The sequence below is a fragment of the Mytilus trossulus genome, chromosome 9 (assembly GCF_036588685.1).
Source record: "Mytilus trossulus isolate FHL-02 chromosome 9, PNRI_Mtr1.1.1.hap1, whole genome shotgun sequence".
Classification (NCBI taxonomy): Eukaryota; Metazoa; Mollusca; class Bivalvia; order Mytilida; family Mytilidae; genus Mytilus; species Mytilus trossulus.
In genome coordinates this window covers 22,711,248-22,738,566 of record NC_086381.1, presented here as the reverse complement: position 1 = coordinate 22,738,566, position 27,319 = coordinate 22,711,248, and the positions used below count along the sequence as shown (strand labels likewise).

General features: G+C 30.9%; 1 protein-coding gene across 2 annotated transcripts in view; it reads left to right on the top strand.

Annotated features, from left to right (window-relative positions):
* The window catches only part of LOC134685328 (leucine-rich repeat-containing G-protein coupled receptor 5-like), a 69,504-nt gene that overhangs the window by 26,175 nt on the left and 16,010 nt on the right, over positions 1–27,319 (top strand). For both annotated transcript variants that reach the window (XM_063545003.1, XM_063545002.1), the window contains exons 2-9: positions 20,367–20,438; positions 21,592–21,663; positions 23,443–23,514; positions 23,952–24,095; positions 24,650–24,721; positions 25,314–25,385; positions 26,299–26,367; positions 26,990–27,133. In XM_063545003.1, the coding sequence (XP_063401073.1) occupies positions 20,367–20,438; positions 21,592–21,663; positions 23,443–23,514; positions 23,952–24,095; positions 24,650–24,721; positions 25,314–25,385; positions 26,299–26,367; positions 26,990–27,133 (717 nt within the window). The remainder of the gene's footprint in view (positions 1–20,366; positions 20,439–21,591; positions 21,664–23,442; positions 23,515–23,951; positions 24,096–24,649; positions 24,722–25,313; positions 25,386–26,298; positions 26,368–26,989; positions 27,134–27,319) is intronic.

Genomic DNA, 27,319 nt, shown 5'->3' with positions numbered 1-27,319 from the left:
TCTTTTAAATCTTGCTCGATTGTTTCATGTGCATGTAAAAATGCTATGCTTAAAATGTGCTAGAATTTAACGGCGTAGTATACGTCTGAGTCAATTGTAAATGAAGTAAAGTATAAATCGAAAATTTCGATTATTCAAGAATTGGTACTTATCATAGGATTTTTGTACTCTCGAGAGTTTTGTTACTTCCGGACTTGCCTCTTTCGACATATTTTGTTTTTCGTCGATGTGTATTGTTTGCTTGGCAATTGTTTTTTTTAAATATTTTAATGTTTTGACTATTTTTATTTGATTCCTTTGGGTCATCGTACGTACTCAAATTGAATAAAACGTCATTGCTTTCGTCATTGATATAATAAAAGAGGCATATGTTATATCTTATTCAGATTTCGTCAATGCTAATGAATGAATCTTAAATAGTAAATTGTTAAACAAATTCTGTTTACGTAAACGTTTGTAATTGATCATATCCAATGCGTAAGTCTGTAGTTATTAAGGCTTTAATAACTGGAAGATAATCAATGACCACTCGTCCAAAATAGAACTACATGCAGATAGCCATACTAAGAAAATTGTAAAGCGTTGTACCAAGTCAACGAATGCATTTCTATAGACAAAACAACGTCACTAGTTAATAGATAAAAATATTTTTCATTATGATTCGTTATTGCTGTCTTTAGAGAAATATTCAGAATAATTCAATGATTTATGCACCAAAAAAAGATGCATACGGTATTTCTATTGGGAATCTTTGATGCACATTATCGGTTTTATAAGAATAACATTACAGTACCAATTATTTTATACTATATTTTTTAATGAGATAAGTAAGGAAAGTCTATCCAACAGCAGAACCTAGAATTATCATATCATCAAAATAGGTTTTCACAAGTTATCAGTGCTCACAACAGAAGATTTGCTAATACAATAGTAAAAAGACTGTAGCATGTATTTGGTAGAGCTTTTTGGGGCTTTTGGCGTTTTTAAATGGTCTTCAACTACGTCTTATTTGGTTTAGCTTTACTGTTTCATTCACTGACGAGTCATGAGTATGAAGACAAAACGTTTGATGAATATATTATCAACCCTACGTCAGTACCGGTAAAATTACATTTCACTTTTCACTGTTGCTAGGAGTGACGTTGGTGGACATGCCATACGGTAGATAATGTTGTATAAATTTTACACATAAACTCATTATTTTAGAGTTGATGCAAATGTGTATAATCCCTTTCGTTTGACCGTTACTGGTACTTGCCACGACTTAAAAAGAACACTTCATTTATTCTTCATGAAGGTTATTCATGAATAACAACTCTTAAGGCACAAACTATATAAGTGTTATTTTTAACTCTAAAATGATCCATTGATACATTGGGAAATCATTTGAAAACTTACGTTTAAACTGCTTTGGGCAAAGCTGGATTTATATGGATATTATATATCTTTTTGGTTCCTGTTGTGTTCATATATGTATACATACTTGGCTTCTAAGTTGGTAAGTTCAAAGTTTTTGGTGTAAGGTGATCTAGCAAAGCTTCGAACTCACAAAAGAAAAGGTATGATAAAAACATAATTTGGAAAATGTAAAATAGTAAACTTATTCAAGCCTTTCAAATTGATGTAAATATTTTTGATAAATGAACAGGTTGGCATGATCTGGAGAATTTACTGCCAAAAGTTCATTTCTGATGTCACTTTTGTGTAATACACATGTCAAGATTTTAGTATTTGACCCCATAATTGTTGGTCGAAATATGAATGAGCTTCAGCCTTACCCAATAAGATTTGTTACGCAAAAGCCAATACTCAAAGAGATAGATTTAAGTAAAACTATCGTTTATGGTATTTGCTGATTATAAGTGTCGAAATAGGCAATGGAGGCTCTTTTTGCATATATCGATATCCATCAAACATATGTTATATGTTTGATATATTTTTAAAACCTTTTGTTTTTTTTGGTTTTTAAAATTAAGGTTTCAGAACAGTAGTCTTATAGTAAATTCTCTTGAATTAAGAGTTTTGTTTTTATTTTTGAGTACTCAGTCTATACATGAAGGCAACAGTGGTATACCGCAGTTCGAAATTCGTAAATCGATAGAGAGAAAAAACCAAATCCGAGTTACAAACTAAAACTGAGAGAAACGCATCAAATATAAGAGAACTACGACACACCAGAAACACAATACTAAAATGTAACACACACTGAACTGAAAAGAGCTATGATATAACAATGGCCATTTTCTTGACTTTGTATGGGGAATTTTAAGATTAAAATGGTAGGCTGAACCTGGTTCTGTGGCATACCGCAGTGGTAGACCTGCAAGTCGCCGTTTGTATCATCATCTCTGCAGTCAACTATACAGATTTATTTTAACAGACTCTGTCACATGCAATAGCATTAAATGTTATTTTCATGAGATACTCCATATGCGTTTTCAACCTTATATTTCACATTTTTATGCACTTTTTATTCAGTTTGATGGTAAAACATCGATAGAACATTATCAATGTGTTATTCAATCGTTAAACTTATTCCCTGAAACAATACTATTAACCTTTACTATTTAATGACATTCTAGGAGTATTGGATGTTTTTTGCATATTTTGTTGAATGAATTGATTTTCAAGGCCTAAATATAAATCCGACTACTTGATATATGAACCTAAATTTCCGCTGATTCAAATTATTGTAAGAGATTGATCATGTGAAATATTCAACAATTATTTTAAATTACAACATAGGAAGATAAAACACGTGGATGTTATCAGCAAATGATAATGGCATTGTTATGTATTAAATTCCTTTGAGAATTCAATGTATGCTCATTAGTATTAAAAGACTGGCATTCCATTTAATAATTATGTTTTTTCTTTTTGCTGTTGTATCGTTAGAAGAAAAACAAAAATTAAAGATATATTCAAACGATGTTTTACATAAAATGTTAAAAAAGTTTCTGGGGGTATGCAATGTACTCCAAACATTACTTTGTATAATGGGCTTACAATAAAATAGTAAGGAAAAATTTTGATGGCTCACACTACAGTTTAAATCATTTCTGACGATATTGCAAAATATTCTTGACATGATACTTGGAAAAAGGTCAAAGTGAAAAAAGGAGGGCAAAACATCAGTTTTCGTCCCATTGACATTTACCCTTTTGAATGTGTATAATGAAAACATTCTGATCAGGTATTTGATAAATATTTAACATATGCATGGTTACAAATAGTTAAAGACCTCTGGGTCATGGAGTTTTAACTATACATTAGCAATCAAAAACACACATTGTTTTCAAAAGAATGTTTTTTTTTTGTTATGTTTTGATATTGACAGTTTGAAGGATATATATTCTAATCCCATGCAATATGAACGTAAGAAACTGTCTAAAATATACCAATTTTATTATATAAAGAAAACAAAATATCGTTTACTAAACATAGATTATTTTAAAGTGCATGAACATGTATGTTTTCCTATGGATTATTTGATACAGTCAAACATTGGCAGACTCGATCTTAATTCAAAAGAGAAACAACGTAAACAATTTATAGTTACATAATATCAATTGATAGAAACATGAAAGGAAATAGTTTTGTAATATATTCAATTTACTCAATGAAAACAACAGATTACAAATGTTTCTTAGAACAACAAAATACAACAAACGATATCTTGATTTGGACTCAAATATCAAATTCAATTTCTCGTAAATATCCTAATCAATATGTAATTTTGAGATACTTTATACCACATTTACAATAAAAAATCTGTAGAGCTAGAGTTTTCCTCAAAATGCATTGCATTTAATAGATATAAAATGAAGTTTAAACAATGAACATGAAATTTGTATTACAAATCTAATTGTCGTGTTTTCTGTGTAAGCCCTTACTATATTCTTGTCTCTCTTTTGTACAGTTTAAAATGCTCAATCATATAGTTTATATATCTTTTTTTCTTTTTTAATTTTATGCATGCATGTATTTTATTTTTTTTATTTTATGCATGCATGCATTTACTTTTGACATATAAACCAAGGCAAAAACGGCGTTATTCTGTATGTATATGTCCGTATCACAATGCATGCGGCTGCATTGGTTATTTGTTGATGTTCTACATATTTTTGTCGTTATTTCTTTGTTTCAATAATCGTGCCGTTATTCTATTCGTTTGAATTGGTTTACATTTGAAATTTTGGACCTTTTATGTCTGACTATAGTCTGGGATTTGCTCATTGTTGAAGGCCGTACAGTTATAATAGCTGTTCGTTTCTGTGTCTGGTCGGTCTCTAGTGGAGAGTTGTCTCATTGGTAATCATATCACATCTTCATTGTTATATTAGATACGGTATGTATTAATATGCATTAGTTCACGTCCGTCTGGATAAAGACGTTTGACACTAAATTCAATGGTGGAGCCTATCACGCTTTCTATCCAAATTGACCTTTTTGAAGACCTAACTAATCTTGTAGTCTGTTTTATTTGCTCCTGTCTAAATATGCATATTATATTAGCAATTGACCTCTAAGATAATAGCACTCAATCAAGCGCTGTCGAACTGTGTGTATCATAGGAATTGGTACTGTCTAGAAACTAACGTAAACAAGATCTTATCATTGATCATCAGAACGGTTGGATTTTCTTTTTATTGGTATTTCGATGTTTAATTTCTTTATATGTACCTAAAAGAAATTTATGACGTAACTTTGCGATTGTATCTTACTCATTGTATTAATTCTGCCCTGTCAGGATCTTGACTTTTAGGACAATCCATCCTTGTTTATTTGATTTTGAAAAAGCACATATTATATTAACGAATTTTACAATCACTGTACGGCGTTTATTTTAGCATGTTCATTTTGAGTATAACAGCGTAGTTTCGAAAGATCGAAGACAATAAATGTCGTGAATGTGATAACTAGTCATGTATGCAACACAAGTTTTCGCCGTAGGTCCACGGACTAGCTAAATGATGCAATTTAGTGTCTCAACTTCTCAGGATTTCTTCTCGTTAATTTGAACCTTCCAGTCGACACGTGCAAACAGTATACTGATATAGCAGTAATTAATAGCCATTTTTGTCTTCATCCGCATACCCTTCCGGAGCACCTGAGATCACCTCTAGTTTTTGGTGGGGTTCTTGTTGTTTATTCTTTAGTTTTCTATGTTGTGTAATGTGTACTATTGTTTCTTTGTCTGTTTGTCTTTTTTCATTTTTAGCCATGGCGTTGTCAGTTTATTTTGGATTTATGAAATTGACTGTCCCTTTGATATCTTTCGTCCCTCTTTTACAATAAACAAGTATTTAAAACTGTCTATTTTATCGTTTACCTTATTGAGCATGTTAAAAGAAGGAATTGAAGCTTATGAAAGTATAGAAAGTCATATGCTTATAGTATCAATGCAGTTTTCAATATTTATAAATATCACCGTATTGATGAATAATTAACACATATTGTATATAAGTTATTCATACCACATCAAGTTTTGTATTACAATTTTGCTCCATAATTAGTTACAACTTGAAGACGTCTCTTCAAACAGTTTACATAACCAACAATTAATCAATCAATTAATCAAACAGTTTAAACAAAGAAATCTAAATTCCTTTATTCGGTTGTTGTCGACAGAACCCATTTAATGCCCCAATTGTCAGTATCTACATATCTGCGTGCTTTACAACTTAACAATTGTTTGTCATCAAATGGTCCTGTTTTGTGTAATTTTTCGAAATTAAAGGTTTATATGTTCAATGCAAGTTTTTATTCTGCCTTTTCAGTTTTCCTTTTTTTTGTTAAATAATGAGTATTATATTAAACAATTTTTTGTTCTATAATTTTACAACACAGCTTTTTTATATTAAAATACACAGCGATTGAACTTAGCTCTGTTGATACATAATTGAATGAGTTAAATACATTTGAATAAAGTACCACAGCTTTTTTGTGTAGCATCTGAACAATCTTTTAACAGTTGAATTTTAAATGCATTACTGATTTTATAATTACTTCCCCCCCCCCCACACACACACACACACACAAATCGTGAAAATGAGCTGAATTAAACACAGTCGCTGTATCAACGTTAGTTGTACTTCAACTAACACTAGTTCAGCGAATTACTTGGAATGTCATATATTTTGTAAAAAGCTTAGTTAAGACATATCATCCACAGGCAAGTCTTTCAACTAGCAATTGTATTGTTATAAACTTGACAAAAGAAATGGGGAATGTGTTAAAGAGTCAAAAATCTGAGGCGGACTTCAGTTTTGCAAGATACTTATAATCATCAGAATCAAACAATCGACATGTATCAGAGTTATTATAATTTAAGTTAGTATTTATTTAAACTGACGTTTGTATAAATTTATTTTGCACCAAGTAGATCGTTTATAGTTCTTGAAAGGCCGTATTTTCAATAATACGTGTAATATTGAAATGTATTCATTTTATGGTATATTTTGTATTTGAAATAAACTTTATGAAGTAAACTCTTATAGATAGAACTCTTTCAACTTGTTTTCTGTGTGATCTCAATAATGAATCTACAATATCACCTTTTCCACTGTGGTAAAAAGAAAATTAGAAAGATATTTTCTTCATGTTTTGTTAGATATATTATATTTTTGTTTATGATCAATGAAAAAAAATCTATCATATTTTTGTTAATGATGATCTACAAGGAATTCTAACATGACGTCCTTCAAACGCTTTGAGTACACACACCCGTGGTAAAATATGAATATATATTGCATCGACTGTCCCGATCGTACTCCCACGTCATATGTTTTTTTATGAATGAAGTACCCGACGTCATAAAATGGTGACGTTATAATTTTAGCATTTTACGGGAAAATACACGCTTTTGATACCGAAAATCATCACAAGAAGGAAACGTAAACAAACGATGCTAAAATGTGGTATAAGCCAATTTTTTATATACATAGAAGACATATAAGTAAGTTATCATTAAAATTCATCCAAATCTATCTAAATAAGTTCTGTGAATAGTTTGAGCATGTCACTTATTATGTTTGCTCCGTTCTTTTACGCCAATCTAAAAGTGCGTTAATTTATGGGAACGGCAAATAATGGCCTCTACCTAGAGCGCTTTGATCCAAAAAAAAAATGCCGTAATTGTCCTATTAGAATCGAAATAATTCATGGGGGCTTGAATTTATCTAGATTTTACCACGGGTTGTCCCTTTATGCCGATATTTTACCCCTCGCTATCGCTCAGGGTAAAATATTTGTCATAAAGGGCCAACCCGTGGTAAAATAACGATATATTCAAGCCCCCATGAATAATTTCTTAAATATATCTGTAGGAGTGAAAGGAGTTTCTTCAACAATTGTATTTACATTACTTTTATCTGCTTAAGGTGGTACCCAACACTTTAACTAATACTAATGTGGCTCGTTTAATTTTCTTGAAATTTACTTTGACCCTTTGACAAAAATATAAAAATTTCAAAATATTTGAACCAACCGTTTTATTAGAAAAAATGACACTGGTTATATAGCAGTTTGACGAACACTTATTTTGATCATTGAGAAGCTTAATATTCCCTTTAACAACGCAACGTTAATCAACACGATTAGCTGATTGTCCAGAGTTATCTCCCTATAGTGTTAGGTACCACCTTAATATCATCACTAGTGCTGTCAAATTGATGTTTCTAAAGCACACGAAGACGTTGCTTTAAATGTTTAAAATAAGATTGTCAATGAGTAATGAATTGTGTTCAATTTCGCTTTATTAACGTAGCTTTCCTAGTTTTAGATTATTGAAATTATTAGTTGATCTTTGTACGTATATGCAGATGGAGTGAGATGCACCTTGAAATAATTATTCAAATGACAAACATATGGAAATGTTATCAGTGTACAGTTTGAGTAAAGACTAAATTTTGTTCTTGTTTTACTGACCCTTATTTCTATGTTTGTTCGATATTTGTCAAGGGTAAACAAACTAGTAATCAAATGAGATAAAGTTAAGTGATCTAATTGTTTTGAAATACAAATAGGATGTTTACAATTTCAAGACTGAGTATTCTTCCTTTTATATCTGTATATTTGTTTTTCTTTTTGTGTGTTTACCATTAAACATTGTTATGGAGATATAAAATATACCTTTACACCTTATAGGCAGCAGAAGTGGAATGGCACATGTAAAGCGACACACGCAACAATTTTCATTTTTCAATGCAAATATTGCGATGCAAACCTTGACGGATAACTGCATGCGAAATCTAAGCGTCAATGTCCTTCCCGAAATGAAACCGTGACAAAAGTGTGATATAAAATGTCAGTTATGCTCCAACTAAATTTCTCAAGGATAGTGATAGCATGTTGTACATGTATGAGGTATACATGGTTTCAGAATTTTTGTACCTTAACCAACAGTAAGCATCCCTCGCGAAAACATTATTATCTAAGAATTGATTGTTAACATGCGTCATATATTGATAGTTCGGGGGGGGGGGAGTAAAATTACAAAAAAAATTAACCCGGAGGAATGTCAAAACGGAAAAATCCCTAATCAAAATGGCAAAATCAAAAGCTCAAATACATCAACGAATTGACAACAACTGTTATATATCTAACTTGTAACATGCATTTTCATATGTAGAACATGCTAGTCTCAACCTATTCTCATAGCTAGCTATACCTCAAAAACATTTGTATCGAAGAATTCATTTTTAACATGCTTCATATATATTGAAAGGAATCACGAAGAATGTCGAAGTAAAAGATTGTCTTAGATAAACTAGTTTTGTTTTCATTTAGACATCAGAAATCGTTTAAATTTGTTTTCTGGTTTAATAAACACAGATTATTTTACAGAACTTGAACAAGAATATTTTTCACCAGATTATTTGATATAATCAAACATCGTCAGATCTGATCATAAATAGTTACAGACACAACGTAAACAATTTACTGTTACGTAATATCAATAGATAGAAAGATGAAAAGAAACAGTTTTGTAATATAATCAATTAACTCAAAGAAAAAAACAGATTACACATGTCTCTTAGAAAAAAGAAAAAAGACAATATCTTGATTTGGACTCAAATTCATTAAAATTAATCTTCTCGTGAATATCATAAACGATGTGTGATTTTCAGATACCTTACCAAACATTTAAAATAAACAATCCAAGGAGCTCGATTTTCCCCTAAAATGCATCGCATTTAACAAATATAAAATGTAGTTTAAACAAATGACTAGATTATTAGTCAAACTTAGTGTCTCAAGTTCTTTAGAGGGATTTCTTCTGGTACATTTCAACCTTTCAATCTACACGTCAACAGTATTCTGATATAGCAGTTATAAATATCCAATTTCTTCTTCCTTGATTAAACAAGTATTCAATTTTGAATTTAATTGCAGTACACAAAATCCCTAAATGTATTTGCCAAAATAATATTTACATAATAAACAATTTTGGAATGGCGAGTTTCGTTGTTGCTTTTTTTTTTTTTTTTTTCTATCTCAAAGTCAGTTTGAATACTTCTGATATATGATATACGACAGAACCTTTTTTTTTAATAAGTTTGATCGGAATTCTTTTCAGATGTGGATTTTACTACACGAACCTGCAATTAAAATAAAAGACGCGGTGTTATATTAACACATGAATATAACGAGCAAAGCATGTAATCCTGTTTTGATAATATGACTGACTACCGCATTGTAAAATACAGAAACATTTGTAAAAATATCCTAGCACAAAATTATGTTATTTATTAGCACCATTATTTTGATGAAGAAAATAAATTAGATAAATGGCATGGAAATCGAACAAAGTGCCTGAAAACAAAGCATGTTAATACATGGGGAAGTTATTGAAGTGGTTTATCCATTCATTGTTGGGGGTTGCTTAGAGCACTAGCTGTGACATGTAAGACTTTAAATACGGGTTTTTTTTCATTGTCACCAGCGATAATTATCATTGACTGCCCCATCTTGTTCTGTTATTTTCCGTCTTTAATTGAAACCTACTGTTAGTGAGATTATGTAAAATATTGAGAAAAATCATAATGAAACGTCATATGACATTACAGATTCTATTTTCTGTTTGTGTTACCATATGAAAATAATGTTCAATTCAAACGGACATTGTAACTATCACTCTAAGAATGATGAAATACATTATAATTTTCAAACCCAAAACTAAAAAAAAAAAAATATTCATTAAAAAATATTCTTGAATTTATAAACGAATTCATATTTACCAATGTTTGTTATGCAAAGTTCTTTAGAGTTCAAATTTGACTAATGTCTTCAGTTTTCTATGGTGTATTATTGTTTGTCTGTTGTCAGTTTAATTTCGATCTATTAGTTTGAGTGTCCTTCTTGTATCTTTCTTTTGTGATATATTTTGCACCAAACAAATCGATTATTGTTCTTGAAAGACTTTATTATTAATAATACGTTTAGTATGGCCATGCATCATTTTTATAGTATATTTTATATTTGAAATAATATTTACGAAGTGAACTCAAATAGATTGATCTCCTTCAACTTGTTTTCTGTGTGATCTAAGTAATAAATAGACAATATCAACTTTCTCCACTGTTTTAAGAACGAATTGGATATATAATTCTTTACATTTTTAGATATATCTATTATATTATTGTTTATGATAAATGAAAACAATCTATTATATTTTGTTTATGCCGATCTACAATGCAATGAATTATATCTGTAGGAGTTAAAGGAAATTTCCAACGGTCGTATATAAATTACTTTTCTCTGCTTAATATCATCACTAGTACCGTCAAATTGATGTTTCAAAAGCACACAAATACGTTGCTTTATATATTTAAATAAGATTATCAATGGGGAAATAAATCGTGTTCAATGACGTCGCTTACTTAACATGGTTTTTCTGGTTTAAGATTCTGAAAATGATTGATTTTACTTTGTACTAGTGTGACAATGATATTGGTGACACCTTGACATAATTGTTGAAAAGACAGACACATGGAAAATGTAATCAGTGCATAGTTAGGTTTTGTAAAGACTAAATATTGTTATTGTTTTACTGACCTGTTTTCTATATTTAATTCGATATGTGTCAAGAGTAAACACACGAGTTATCAAATGCGATTAACTTATCTGGTCGATCTAAATGTTTTGAAATATAAAGTTGATGTTGTGTTGGCCCTAAGTATATTTTCATTTGTATTTCTTAGAGTTTAAAAATTACATGGTTAGTTCATCTTTCTTCTTTTCCCCTTCATTTAATGCATGCATGTATATACTTTCGACTAATAGACCAAGACAAAAACGGCGTAATTATGTATGTTTGTAGTCTGTCCCAAGTCATGAGCCTCAAATTCAGTGGTTGTTTGTTGCTTTGCTACATAATGTTTGTCGTTAATTGTTTTGTACATTAATTAGGCCGTTAGTTTTCTTGTTTGAATTGGTTTAAATTTGTGATTTCGAGCCTTTTTTGCTGACTATGGTAAACAATTTGCTCATTTTTAAAGCCGTGCGATTACCTTTGCTATTAGTTTCTGTAGTTTGTTTTTATCTCTTGTGTGAACTTGTCTAATTGGCAATCACACAGTATCTTCTTTTTTTATAAATAATTATATTAGACTTTCAATACGGAATTTATTAATATGCATGAGTTCACGTGTGTCCGGATGAAGACGTTTGACGTTAATTTCAATGTTTGCGACTATCATGATTTCTCATAGTTGACAAAGGTATAATCCGCTTTTTGTGAAATTTGACTTCTTTGCAGACATGACTAATCTGGTTGACTGTTTTATTTGATCCTGTCTTGAATATGCATACTAGATTAGCAATTGACCTCTTCGGAAATAGTACTCAATCAAGCGCTGTCAAGACGTGTATGTCATAGGAATTGGTATTGTATAGAAACTGACGTAAGAAAGATTTTACAAAATTCATTGATTATCAGAACAGTTGGATTTTCATTTTAGCCTTGTATTTGATACAGGGACTGAATTTCGGTTCCCACTTGACACCATTTGCGAGTAGGTTTTGAAAAACGATGATAGTCCGTTGAACTGGAACAATCAAAGGATGACACGTGTTAATAGACAGCCATGGTATAAGAAATAATAACTTGTTTCCCAATCCGTTATATATTAATATATTTAAACTAAACTTTACGATGTAAACTCTGATAGACAGAACGCATTCGACCTATTGTTCTATGTGGTCTCTTGTGTAAAGCGACATTATCACCTTTCTCCACTGTTGAAAGAAGAAAATTTGAAATATAATTATCTTAATGTTTTGTAAGATCTGTTATATTTTTATTTATGATCAATGGACAAAATCTTTTAATTTTGATTAATGGTGATCAACAATGAATTATATCTGTAGGAAGTCGATTCGACATGCCTATCTCTACTACTTTTATCTACTTATATCATCACTAGGGTTGACAAATTAATGTTTCTAAAGCACACGAAGACGTTGTTTTATATATAAGTTTGAAATGAATGTCTTGAACTTATTCTAAAAAATATTTATATTCCTTTGTACGTATTTACCGATGGAATGAGTTGCACCTTCCCAAAATTGTTCAAATAAAAAAAATATTGAAAATGTAATCAGTGTACAGTTTATTTAAAGACTAAATGTTGTTATTGTTTTACTGACATGTTTTCTATATTTTATTTTATATGTTTCAAGGGTAAACAAACGAGTAATCCAATAAGATTAACTTATTTGATCTAATTGTTCTGAAATACACTATATCTAAATATATTTAGCTTTTGTTTGTGATTATAATTCCTAGAAATTACGAGTTTCTTACTATTAAACGAATGAAGAAAATTCTCATTAAAAAATGCATGTAGAATAGTTAAATTAATCATTGAACATTGTTATGGAAGTATACAATGCATCCAAATATTTTCTATACATGTATACACCTTATCAGCAAAGGGATGTCAAATGGTATAAATGTTGGGTGGCACACGCCATGGTTTTGATTTTTGGATTCAAATATGGCGATGAGACTTAAGACGAATAACTGCATGCAAAATATAAACGGCAATATTCTCCTAGACACGAAACCTTTCAAAAATAGTAAGATAAAAATATCACTAATGCTCTCACTAACTCCCTTATGTCTATGAGTTCAGACAATGTGTGATACATGTTGTGCATATGAAGGTTATAACTGGTTTTATTATTCTTGCATTTTGACTACCTGTAAGCTACACCACCCACCTATTGTAGTAGAAGAATTGATTTTTAACATGCTTTATATAGTGATAGTCAGGTGAATTGTGTTAAGTTAACTACAATTTCGACGTAAGAGATTGTCATAGATATACTAGTTTTGATTTTTAAACAACAGAAATAGTTTAAGTACGTTTTCTAGTTTAACAAACACAGATTATTTTATAGTGCATGAACATGACTATTTTCCTCCAGATCATTTGATACCATCAAACATTGTCAGATCTGATCATAAATCAAAAGGGAAACTACGTAAACAATTTACTGTTACGTAATATCAATAGATAGACACATGAAAAGAAATAGTTTTGAAACATAATCAATAAACTCAAAGAAAACGACGGATTGCACAATAGGTTGATGGAAATAGAAACCAATACACAACATAACTTGTTTTTGACTCATATATAGCATTTATTTTTCATAAATAACTTAAACCCTCAATGCTCTTCGAATTTGTACTTGTTTGGCTTTTTAAATATTTTGATGTGAGCGTCGCTGATGAGTCTTGTGTAGACGAAATGCGCGTGTGGCGTACTAAATTTAAGCTCATTAAAATCTAATAATTTATGGTACCTTTGATAACGAATTAAACAGAAATGTACTTTCAGAATATATTACTATCCCAATACAGTTCCCAAAGATGCAACGACCGCCGGTAGACTTAGTGGTAAAAGAAGTCAAACTACGTAGCCTGTTAACATTTATTTTATGAGTACGAATCCCACACGTTGCAGGTCCACTGGACACTTATCCTTATTGACTAGAATTGTCCGTTTTTCTAACAAAGATCAACGGTTCTCTTCAGTCACTAAAGCTTCTTCCATCAAAACAATATCAGAAAAGTGCTGAAAACACTAGTCTATCCAAGCAATCAATCAATCAAAAGTGAGATATATTTTAAAAATAGATACAAACAGGGTTTTTTTAACATACAAACCTTTAAATTTTCTGTTAAATTAATTGTCATGAATTTTTTTTTATCCCTTAGTTTGTGCCTACTTGTTATAGCGCTTAAATTGGTTATAAAAGGTACCAGGATTATAATTTAGTACGCCAGACGCGCGTTTCGTCTATATAAGACTCATCACTGACGCTCATATCAAAATATTTATAAAGCCAAACAATTAAAAAGTTGAAGAGCATTGAGGATCCAAAATTCCAAAAAATTGTGCCAAATACGGCTAAGGTAATCTATGCCTGGAATAAGAAAATCCTTAGATTTTCGAAAAAATCAAAGTTTAGTAAACAGGAAATTTATAAAAAAGACCACAATATTGATATTCATGTCAACACCGAAGTGTTGACTACTGGGCTGGTGATACCCGCGGGGACGAAACGTCCACCAGCAGTGGCATCGACCCAGTGGTGTAAATAGTTATCAAAGGTACCAGGATTATAATTTAGTACGCCAGACGCGCGTTTCGTCTATATAAGACTCATCAGTGACGCTCATATCAAAATATTTATAAAGCCAAACAAGTAAAAAGTTGAAGAGCATTGAGGATCAAAAATTCCAAAAAATTGTGCCAAATACGGCTAAGGTAATCTATGCCTGGAATAAGAAAATCCTTAGTTTTTCGAAAAAATCAAAGTTTAGTAAACAGGAAATTTATAAAATGACCCCAATATTGATATTCATGTCAACACCGAAGTGTTGACTACTGGGCTGGTGATACCCTCGGGGACGAAACGTCCACCAGCAGTGGCATCGACCCAGTGGTGTAAATAGTTATCAAAGGTACCAGGATTATAATTTAGTACGCCAGACGCGCGTTTCGTCTATATAAGACTCATCAGTGACGCTCATATCAAAATATTTATAAAGCCAAACAAGAAAAAACGTTGAAGAGCATTGAGGATCCAAAATTCCAAAAAATTGTGCCAAATACGGCTAAGGTAATCTATGCCTGGAATAAGAAAATCCTTAGTTTTTCGAAAAAATCAAAGTTTAGTAAACAGGAAATTTATAAAAATGACCACAATATTGATATTCATGTCAACACCGAAGTGTTGACTACTGGGCTGGTGATACCCTCGGGGACGAAACGTCCACCAGCAGTGGCATCGACCCAGTGGTGTAAATAGTTATCAAAGGTACCAGGATTATAATTTAGTACGCCAGACGCGCGTTTCGTCTATATAAGACTCATCAGTGACGCTCATATCAAAATATTTATAAAGCCAAACAAGTAAAAAGTTGAAGAGCATTGAGGATCCAAAATTCCAAAAAAATGTGCCAAATACGGCTAAGGTAATCTATGCCTGGAATAAGAAAATCCTTAGTTTTTCGAAAAAAATCAAAGTTTAGTAAACAGGAAATTTATAAAAATGACCACAATATTGATATCCATGTCAACACCGAAGTGTTGACTACTGGGCTGGTGATACCCTCGGGGACGAAACGTCCACCAGCAGTGGCATCGACCCAGTGGTGTAAATAGTTATCAAAGGTACCAGGATTATAATTTAGGACGCCAGACGCGCGTTTCGTCTATATAAGACTCATCAGTGACGCTCATATCAAAATATTTATAAAGCCAAACAAGTAAAAAGTTGAAGAGCATTGAGGATCCAAAATTCCAAAAAATTGTGCCAAATACGGCTAAGGTAATCTATGCCTGGAATAAGAAAATCCTTAGTTTTTCGAAAAAATCAAAGTTTAGTAAACAGGAAATTTATAAAAATGACCACAATATTGATATTCATGTCAACACCGAAGTGTTGACTACTGGGCTGGTGATACCCTCGGGGACGAAACGTCCACCAGCAGTGGCATCGACCCAGTGGTGTAAATAGTTATCAAAGGTACCAGGATTATAATTTAGTACGCCAGACGCGCGTTTCGTCTATATAAGACTCATCAGTGACGCTCATATCAAAATATTTATAAAGCCAAACAAGTAAAAAGTTGAAGAGCATTGAGGATAAAAAAATCCAAAAAATTGTGCCAAATACGGCTAAGGTAATCTATGCCTGGAATAAGAAAATCCTTAGTTTTTCGAAAAAATCAAAGTTTAGTAAACAGGAAATTTATAAAAATGACCACAATATTGATATTCATGTCAACACCGAAGTGTTGACTACTGGGCTGGTGATACCCTCGGGGACGAAACGTCCACCAGCAGTGGCATCGACCCAGTGGTGTAAATAGTTATCAAAGGTACCAGGATTATAATTTAGTACGCCAGACGCGCGTTTCGTCTATATAAGACTTCAAATACGTATTAAACAAAAACGATACTTTATTCAAATTTCATGTATGAATTGGATACTTAGATAAAAACAAAAAACAGCTCCTGATTTCTGGACGATAAGTTTAAGTATATATTAATTTGCGTCCGTATGAAAAAAGACGTATTATACCATTGTATTCTATTTTGGAAACTATCATGCTATCTATAACTTCAAAAATGTCTTGTCAAAACCCACACTCTATCCAAGTCCACCTGTTTTGAGCAAATGTGTTTAGTTTACTGCTTAAATGTTGTTGTCGTGTATATGCATAAAGCATGATCCATTAACCGATTAAAATCAACAACCAAGCAAGCACTGTCACCTCGTGTATATCAAAGGAATTAGAATCGTCTAGCATTAAAGGCGCTTAATTCTAATCAGACGTACAAAAGATCTAATCATGTGCATATATCTTCATACCGTTTAGTTTTATCAACTTATTTATTTGAATTTGGTCTTTTGAAGTTTAATGTCTTGACTAGATTTGACTTACTTCTAGAAAATTTATCACGCATGTGATTTTATGGTACCCATGCTGATTTTATCACGCGTTTAGGATGTAACTCATTAGACAATATATCCTTGTTCGTGTCATATTATAGGAAGAAATGGTAGTTGTTCAATAATTGATTGTCATTATTACCATGTTCATTTTGATGAAGATAACAGCTTTTTCTATGATCAAAGACAAAAAATATATATATGATAGTTACATGCAAACTAAAAGAGAACATTTTTTGTATTACTCTACTGCAAGATACTATTATTACACCTTAAGTGCGTTATCTACGAAACAAGTAAGACATGTTTTGTTAATTGTAACGGAAAAGTAGCTAGAGATATGTTGATGTTTTTGTCGATTACGCCAAGTAGGTATCATCTACATAAAGAAAAGCAGTAAAAACAAAATATATGTGCTTAATAAAAAATGTCGCATAGTGTGATTCTACCTATATAAAGGTATAAACAGAAACTATATAACATAATATTAGGGGTTTTTTTTATTGTTTATCCTCCTGTTATTTTTTTCCAACTTTGCTTTCAAGAAACGCGTTTTTTATCTGGCAAAATGTTTAGGAATTTTGGTCTTAAATACTCTTCAACTTCGTTCTTTATTTGGCCTTTTTAACTATTTTGAAGTCTAGCGTCACTAATGAGTCTTATGTCGACAAAACCCGCGTCTGGCGCAAATATAAAATGTAATTCTGGTATCTATGATTTATTTCTAGACATGCAACAATAACCTGCATGTTATTTGGATTAATGGAGATACCGATATGATATACTATAACCTTTTTGTATTTAAGACTTCAATATTTGTAATGAAGCACAACACTTTGTAAAAACTAAACATTCTTTTAATCAATGGGTAACATGTTTTAAAATATTTTTGATTGACAAATAGTCGATAAAATGTTATCACCTTTAGTGAAAAATCATACTCGCTATATCAATTACGTTGGTCTTAAATTTTATCATATTTGTCGATTAATTTGTAATGTCAAACTTGGTTGTTTCAGTAAAAAGCTTTGCTAGAGACAAATAATCAACAGAAATTTATTGCAAATGTCATTTATATTGATATACTTTACACCTAGCAGATAGTTAATCGTTCTAGAAAGACATTAATATTAATAATACAAAAGACCTTCAGCTATTATAGAAAGGCATTAATTCTATAGTATATTTTTATTTGTAATCAATTCTACAAAGTAAATTTGTGTCAATTGATCCTATTTTTCTTGCTTGTTGCGTGATCTCGTTAAGAAATCGACAATACCACCTTTCCCTTCTGAGGTAAAAATAATGCATCAAATATCGACACTGCAGGATAGTTTACTATCAATTACAGTTTTTTGTACATTTTTATCCAAAATGCAATTACTTCAGTAGGAGTCTAATGAGTTCTTTCTGCAAGACCAAGTTCCGTAACTTTTATGTGATTAAGATCGTCAATGGTGTTGTTAAATAGATTTGAACGGAATCACATGCCAACTTTTTTAAAAATATTTGAAATGGCACTATAAACGAAGACCAATCGTATTTAAAGACGATCATACCTTGACATTGCTCAACCGCTTTAAGATTGTGAAAATTATTGGTCCTCATGTGATGATGGGATGAGTTCAACCTTGACCTTATTATTTAAAAGACATAAATATTGATACATGTAATCAGTTCACTGTTTATATCAAGACTAAATGTTGTTATTGTTTTAGTGACCTATATTTCTATATTTGATTCGATATGTGTCAACAGTAAACAAAGGAGTAATCAAATGAGATTAACTCATCTGACCCAATTGATTTGAATTATAAATATAAGATGTTTACATATTAAGGACTGAATACTCTTCCGTTTTTCATTGTGTGTCTCTGTATATTTGGCGTTTGTTTGTGGTTTTAACTCCGTAGACATTATGAGTTCCTTACTGTTAAACTTACAAATGAAGAAAATACTCACTAAAAAAGGCTTGTAGAATAGTTAAATAAATTATCTATTCGTTTTCCGTTTGGTGTATATATCATTTGTTAGAATTTATCAATCATGTAGTATACAAACTGACCATGAACAAACTTTATATATAGAACTCTAGAAGTCCAATTATAACGTTATATATTTATATATTTAAAATGTTTTATACGCTGACAAGGTGTAGCTACATCAGGAATGCCGATACAGTAAGCTATCATAAAGGAAATATAACGTTAGCTATCATAAAGGAAATATAACGTTTTAAGCTGAAATAGAACGTATCTAGCTAAAATAGAACTCAAGATCAAATTTAATAGAAAACCGTTTTATATCTTTGACTTGAACTTATGATATTATAGCTAAACTTTAAATTTGTCGACGGCAATATACTTAAGTCGACGAGGAAAAGTTAAAGTAAAAAAAACTATAAAAAATTACTGAACTATGTGGAAATACTTAATGGAAAGTTTAAATTAAATGACAGAATCAAAAGCTCAAATACATCAAACGAATGGGTAACAACTACCATATTCCTAACTTGGTACAGGCATTTTCTGATGTAGAACATGATGAATTGAACCTAGTTGTATAGCTAGCTAAACTTGTCACTTGTATAGCAGTCGCATCAATTCTAATTTATTGACAACGATGTGTGAACAACACAAACAGAAATAATAGGTAAAAATGATAAAAATAGGGGTACAGTAGTCAACATTATGTTATAATCTTAATCACAATACGAGTGATAAGTAAACCAAGAATGTTGATGCAGCGATTCCGAACATAAAGCACAATCTATTTCGCAAGCTTTGTAATTTTCTACATAATTAATACGAGGACAAATCAATATTAAAGAACACATATAACAGAGATATACTTAAGTATTTCTTTTACAACTTGTACAGGTACATTAAACCTTAGTAAGGTTTCGTCTGCTTTGTGCAAGATGTTAGTCGTATCCAAAATTGTAGCGCTCATTATAAAGATCTTTATTATTGCAAGTAATATATACGTTTTTGTTAGTATGTGCTTTTCTTATTCTATTCTATTACTGTGGATTCATCTATTTTCGTGGGTACCAATTTTCGTGGGTAAAGGAAAACTTGCATATTCGCGGATATTTAAATCCGTGGTTTTGACAAAATGCACATGCATTCCTTTGTAAATATGCATTTCGTTGAACATTTAAATTCGTTGTTTCCCTGTACCAACGAAATCCACGAAAATTGGTATCCAACGAATATTAATGAATCCACAGTACTTGTATGATCAATTTTTAAAGGTACGAACCATATATGACAAACTCTCTCTCTCTCTCTTGTTTTGCTTGGCGTTTAAGTGAGTATCTTTCTGGTAAATTGATTGATGTTATGGTTTTTTATTAACATTAATTTAATGTTATTGTTTCTTTCCAGAGATCTTAGTATGAATAACATGACTAGCTTTCCTGACAATGCCTTTGTAAAGTTTAGAAAGTTAGAAGAATTGTGAGTATATTTTTTTTTTCAATGTAATTGTTTGCTATCTGTTTGATATAAAAAGGAAGCTTTGGTGTGATTGCCAATGGGAGAACTGTCCACAAAAGACCAAAATGACACAGACATTAACAAATATAGATCACTGTACGGCCTTCAACAATGAGCAAAGCCCATGCCGCATAGTCTGTTAACCGTCTTTCGTTAAGTTCTTTCTCTATTCTCTAAATGTGCAAAGTATATGAACCATACCTTTTAAATAATATGAATAATGTATTGAAAGTTGTTCACAAATTGCGTGTTTGTTAAAAATAACCAGCACAGTATACTACTAGAGGCAAATCCTGATTCTTCTAGTCAGTAATAAAAGTAAGCGAAATATGATTTAGATAATCTCTTACCTAATTAATAATTGCGTTTGTAGAGGTGCGGCATACACATCATGAAAGATGCATCATGACATTGAACATCTCAAATAATGTTAACGGTACCTGGAACAAGTCAAGAGTTCCAAAATATTTTGCTCTCTCTAAGCACTTCGTGCTTTTGTATGAGCAGCTCTGTATATTATTAGTTGTGTTATATCGAATGCTGAATAAATAATTTGATCAGCGGGTTCTGAATGTATAAACGAATGTATAACAACTGGAAATAACGTTAACACACATACACAATATCATATGTAACTGCTTTGAATTTCACACAATAAAAATACAGCAACAAAGCTTTTCACAAATCATTTATATATACATTTCAGTTTTTTCGGAACAACACTTTGTATAAAGTACTAAATAAGAAAAATCTTTTTTTAATTTCGTGCGTCCGATTAATTTTTCTGGATTACCTTCACAAGGATCGACTAAACACCATTTGAAAAGAAGGAATTTATAAATGCATAGAAATATGCATATCTGTATGTGTCGACAAAAACAAACAATTCTCAATCAATCTTATTACAGTTTGGATTAAAAAAAGTACCAGAATTTAAAACAAAACAAAAAGGTAAATTTTTAAAAGCTGGTGTAAAATGATATTTACACATTTGTTAAAATAACAATTAAATTTTCTATTTTATTTAATAAATTACAAGTCAATTTGTGTGAATGTGTTTGTTAAATAGTATCAATAAACAAATGGATAGTCCTACGAAATGTCTTTTTTTCAGGCGACTGGCAGGGAACAAATTAACAGACATTCCACCTAAAGCTTTCCAGGATCTTTACTTCTTAAAAGTTATGTGAGTATTTGGAATTATTGCCAGTTCGCCTTTTCATAATCTAAAGGGCTGTGGGTAATTTCATTGTTCGTACCCCAAAATGAAAATAACGTTACGTCATTAGTTGAATTTCTATTGTGTATGACATTTCTAACCAATCACGACGTTTTGGTGAACACTTTTGTAAATATTACCCAGGATGCATTAGATTCTGAAATGGCGAATTGATAAATGCGCACGTCTATTTTATAAGCAAATGTTTCCGTTTCTTTGTTTACAAGGTTCATAAATATTCAAACAGTTTTTATACAGATTCCCGTTTTCTAAAATGCAAAAATTCCTAACTATTGGATATAATCAGATGTTGCCTTCAAGTTCAATAGAATTTATTTTCAATTTTGCATGGTAAAAAGATGCAGAAAAACACGAAAAATATTTTCATAAAAACCATGACTATACCTTATATGAAAAGCTTAGAAATACCTGTATATTAAAGTAACTTGTAAAGTATTGCTTTTTATTGTGTGAAAAGGTATTCGAAAACGAGCAACACCATTTTCTAACTTATTTATAAATAAACTCATCATAGATACCAGGACTAAATTTAGTATATATATACGCCAGACGCGCGATTCGTGTACAAAAGACTCATTAGTGACGCTCGAATCCAAAAAAGTTAAAAAGGCCAAATAAAGTACGAAGTTAAAGAACATTCCTAAAATTATGCAGTTCAGATTTTTAAAAACTCACAATTGCTATGTATGACAAATTGAATCGAATGACTGGTAGAGATCCTTTGGCAGTAAAGATAAAAGGATAAAGATTGAAAACACAAAACAATATACGCATGCAAAAATAGGAATACCAACAATGTATCTACGTACCGTATCACACGACTTTTACTGTTTAATTCGATCATTTCCAATGGAATTTGATGTAAAATTGATAGTTGATTAATTTCCCATTCATTGATAAATCAATTGAGAGAATGATATTAAAGGAAATTATAGCAGATATCGTGGTATCCTGACAAAGTAAATCATACAACTATTTCATACGTTAGTGTGCTTTAAACTTGCAATCATAAATTGAAGATGCATATCTCTATATTCCAACTACTTGTTACACATTATGCAACAAAAGGTTTACGGCAGAACGTTGAGTTCTAGGCTGAACACCAAATTTGAACTTACCATGAGCAATACGACAAAGGATATAATTAACATTTTAAAGTAACATGAATAACATCTGGTTTAAATTAGTGTTCATCTCTCTTTAGTCTTAATTTATAATGTAGTGTTTTTTCAGATCGCTATTAATTTTTTTTGTTGTTGTTCGGTTTTTGCTTAGTTGGTTAGTCAGTCTCTCTTCGTTTTGCGAGTATTGATATTCATGTAATCATATCTCAAGTCTCTTTTTTTATATAAGCATGAAAGTTGCTGTATTTATTACATTTTCATTCAATTTAGAAAGCATAAGAAATTCATTTACTAAAGTTGCCAAAAACCAAACACATATCTACCCAACCATAAAGTAAACGTGCATTGTAATTATTGTCTTTTGTCTTTTGCCTTTAAAGTTGTTGTAAAAGATCAATACATATGATTTAATGTAAATGTAAGATTATGATATGAAATTAATTTACATTTTGTTAATTTTACCAAGGGAAAATGAAAAGTTTAACATCAATCTTATCAACGCAATACTTTTCCAGTAGTACCAAGTATGCAAATTAGACTTAGGACGGAGTGTCGTCAAACTATCTATTTGTATTGTATAAACGTATTCTTGATTTTGTAGAAACCTTCAACATAATTCATTCAGAAAAGTTCCCGCCACTTCATTTCAAAACCTTTCATATCTCAGAGAACTGTAAGTATTAATGTATTTAAAGCATAAAATAGAATGAAAATGTATCTGGGAAATGTGTCAAAGAGAAAACAACCCGACCATAGAACAGACAACAGCAGAATGTCACCAATAGGTCTGCAATGCAGCGAGAAACTCTCGCAACCGGAGGCGTCCTTCAGCTGGCCCCTAAACAACTATATATAAAAATGTTTCTTAAGTTTTCCTTACCTCCTATTGTTCAAATGCATATTTATCTTTAAATATATATAGGTCATATTCTAATACAAAGTGAGAAAAGAAATGTTGTCTGATAGCTTCGTATAATCCGTCTTTATTAGAAAAATTGCAGAAATGAATTTTGTATTATATTTAGACAGTGTATAAATTTAATGTAAATTAAGAATTCAATAGCCATTGATAAGCATAAACAGTTACTTTATTTCGTTTTGTATTTTCAGAGATCTTGATGCCAATTATATAGAAGATGTCCCAGACGAAGCGTTTAAACGTTGTATGAGCTTACAGTTACTTCAGTTAGACGCTAATCAATTAACCAGAGTTCCAACCAAGGCATTACAGTATTTAAAGTCCCTGCATGCTTTGTAAGTCTTCAAGTCTAAGATATAAAAAATATAATTATATTTACGGAAATCATGGTATGGATTTATTTGGACTTAAAAAAAAATAATGAGTAATGAATCTTCAGTTTCGATCGATTAATAAAAGTTAAACAGCTTTTTTTTCAAAGATGACATAAACTTAAGAATGGAAATGGTTAATGTGTCAAAGAGACAACAACCCGACCAGAGTTTAAAAACAACCAAAGGCCACCAATGGTTCCCGTTTGAATGGTTTTACACTAGTTCGGAGCCCTTTATAGCTTTTTGTTCTGTGTGAGCCAAGGCTTTGTGTTGAAGGCCGTACATTGACTTATAATGGTTTACTTTTTTAAAATTTTTATTTGGATGGAGAGTTGTCTGATTGCAATGAAATATCAACTTGAAACTGAGAAATATAAACTTAAAACAGAGAAATCCAACTTGGAAACGAGATATTTTATCCCCAGTGGTCCTTCCCGTTCTTCGTATTAGCGCCAGAGGAACAACTGTTATTGTCAATTCTCTAATGTAGCTGTATGTGTGTTTGTTTTTTGTAGAGACCTTTCAGTGAATAAATTGACGAATATTCCAGATTATGCGTTCAGCAACTTAACCAATTTGATCGAATTGTAAGTATCATTGATGGATGATCAAGACAGTTTGGTTTAAATAAGATTGGTTTTCAAAGACAACTTGACAGTGTACTATATATATTCATACGAGACTTAAATATAGCATACATTTCATTTTTCTGTCGAATTCGCCAAGCTTTGGATACTGCTATAATTTACTTCATATAACATCGTATATACACAAAAATCACTTTTCGAAATTTGTTTGTAATGAAAAAGAATAGTATACATTTTCTCACTTGAATAGTTTGTTTGTCGAGCCCTACACTCGTAGACGATATTTCCTGGGGCTAAATGTAATTGAATTCCAGACAATATATTTGTCAACATTGACCAACATCTCACATGTCTCAAAACAATACCAATATTGGTCAAAGTTGACAATTCTTTCGTTTGTATTTCAGTCACATTTGGCCCTAGGAGATAAAAAAAATATCGGTTAAGCTGCCATTAATCATTAGTAAAGCGCAAATTCATGATTTATACTGTATTGTGACGTGACTTTCACTAATTATTCTGGCTGTTTCATACATAACACCACTTTCTCAAGTATAATTGGATTTGATCAATCAGTTTATATTGTTTTTAGAATACTTCACGAGAACAAAATAGAAGAAATCAGTGACCACGCATTTGAAGGATTGACTTCCTTATCGCGATTGTAAGTTTATATTGATATACATGTATACATGTCAAAATAATTGTAAAAAGAAGACTCATTAGGAATAAAAATAGATGAAAAATAAACACAAACAACAACATACAATAAACAAAACATGGCCCTTAATAACGTGACTTAGTAAAGGTAAACACCATTAATTATATAATATAGTTGAACTTAGTAATAAAACAAAACCAAGAAATTCTATATGATATGGTTTATCATTTGTTCAGTTCAAATACATATTTGTTTGATAAAATCTCTAAAATTCCTTTAGACGTACGTTGCAGTAGCAAATATTGTCTAAAAACATTACACATAACACTACGGACTGTTGAGGACGAACATATAAATTCTTCGATAAATCTTAGATTTTTTGGTAGACATTCGTCATTAATGAAATATTGAAAATACTAGCATGAAAAATAGAACAAAATAGATGTTTTGCAGGAATACTTTAAAACAAAAGTCAAACCAACAAATATCAAATCTGCAAAAAATGTCATTAAAATTGTCCCTAAAAAAAATTGAAAACAACACGTTCAATAACTTCTTGCGTCCGACGCGCTTTTCTGGATAATCCTCATCAGGAACGCTTAAAGCCAAACATTTGAAATCCTGATGTAAGTACTGAAACCGTTGAAGAGCTATATGTCAAAAATACCAAAAATAATTATCCAAATTAATCTAAAGCCAACTTTGCCTGACGGAGTTGAAACCTTAGTTTATTAATAATTTCAAACGGACAATTTTATCATTATAAATAAGAAAAAAGTCTAAACATTGTTTTGCAATATTGAATACTAATAGCAAATACATATAAATTTCATATATGGCAAATGTGGATTTGAAATGTTAATGATTAAAACAACAAAGACTATTATAACATATCTAGCTTCCAATTCTATTTCAGGGAACTGCCAATGAATAACCTTCGTAAAATACCAGCTGCCTTTATATCTCTTAAAGATTTAGAAAAATTGTAAGTATTATAAAGATTATACTAACACTGGCTGGTATTATGTATAGATGTTTAAGACGTGATGAATGATTGAAAAAAATGTATGCTTATAAAATCAAATTTACCGTTAAGTGGCAGAAAAGTGCCGACATTGCTCTATAACTGTTCCAATTTGCTAAAAATGTTTTTCTTGAGTGTGTCTGTGTGTTTGTGTTTGTGTATGTTTTCTTTTTTTGTTTTTTGCCTTTTTACCCTTTTGAATAGGTTTAATGCTTTGAAATTTCTTACATTTTCGTCATAAGCGAGTTACATTAAATTTATGAAATAAAGTGGATCAAAGTTATTTGTATATTTTGTAAATCGATATTATACAAATACTCAACATTTTAGTAATGCATGCAGTAGTTCCTCGTTTCTTCTTGATTTATGGATTAATATACAAATTGACAAATGTAATGCAGGCTCACTTAATACAAATGTACCGTAACAATAAAAACATATCTAATGAATATGTTTTTTTTTCTTTTCATACAAGACAGATTCCAGCTGCTTGTTTTTGTTTAAATAAATCACCATGCCATTAGTATTCAAACCATTTTCAAGCAACATGAAATTCTTTATTCAGATTACAATATAATTTCAGGTCTTTAGAGGATAACAGAATAGACTTTATACCGGATAATAGTTTTGCTGGAAATAAGAAATTGGAAATTCTTAAGTTGCGAAGAAATCCTATCAGATCGTTCGGAACTAAAGCTTTTAAAGAACTTCCGAATTTAAAGGAATTGTGAGTAAATAATCTTAACTGACATTAGTACTTAACTTGATTTCCTTTTCCTTTCAATTCAAGTAAAAGGGGATATAGGGTAATATAGGGAATGATGAATGACTATTGGAAACCGGAAGTACATAATAGAGGGTCTTGATTGGTTTGACCAATAGAGAAAAATAAGCAAATGCTATAAAAAAAAAA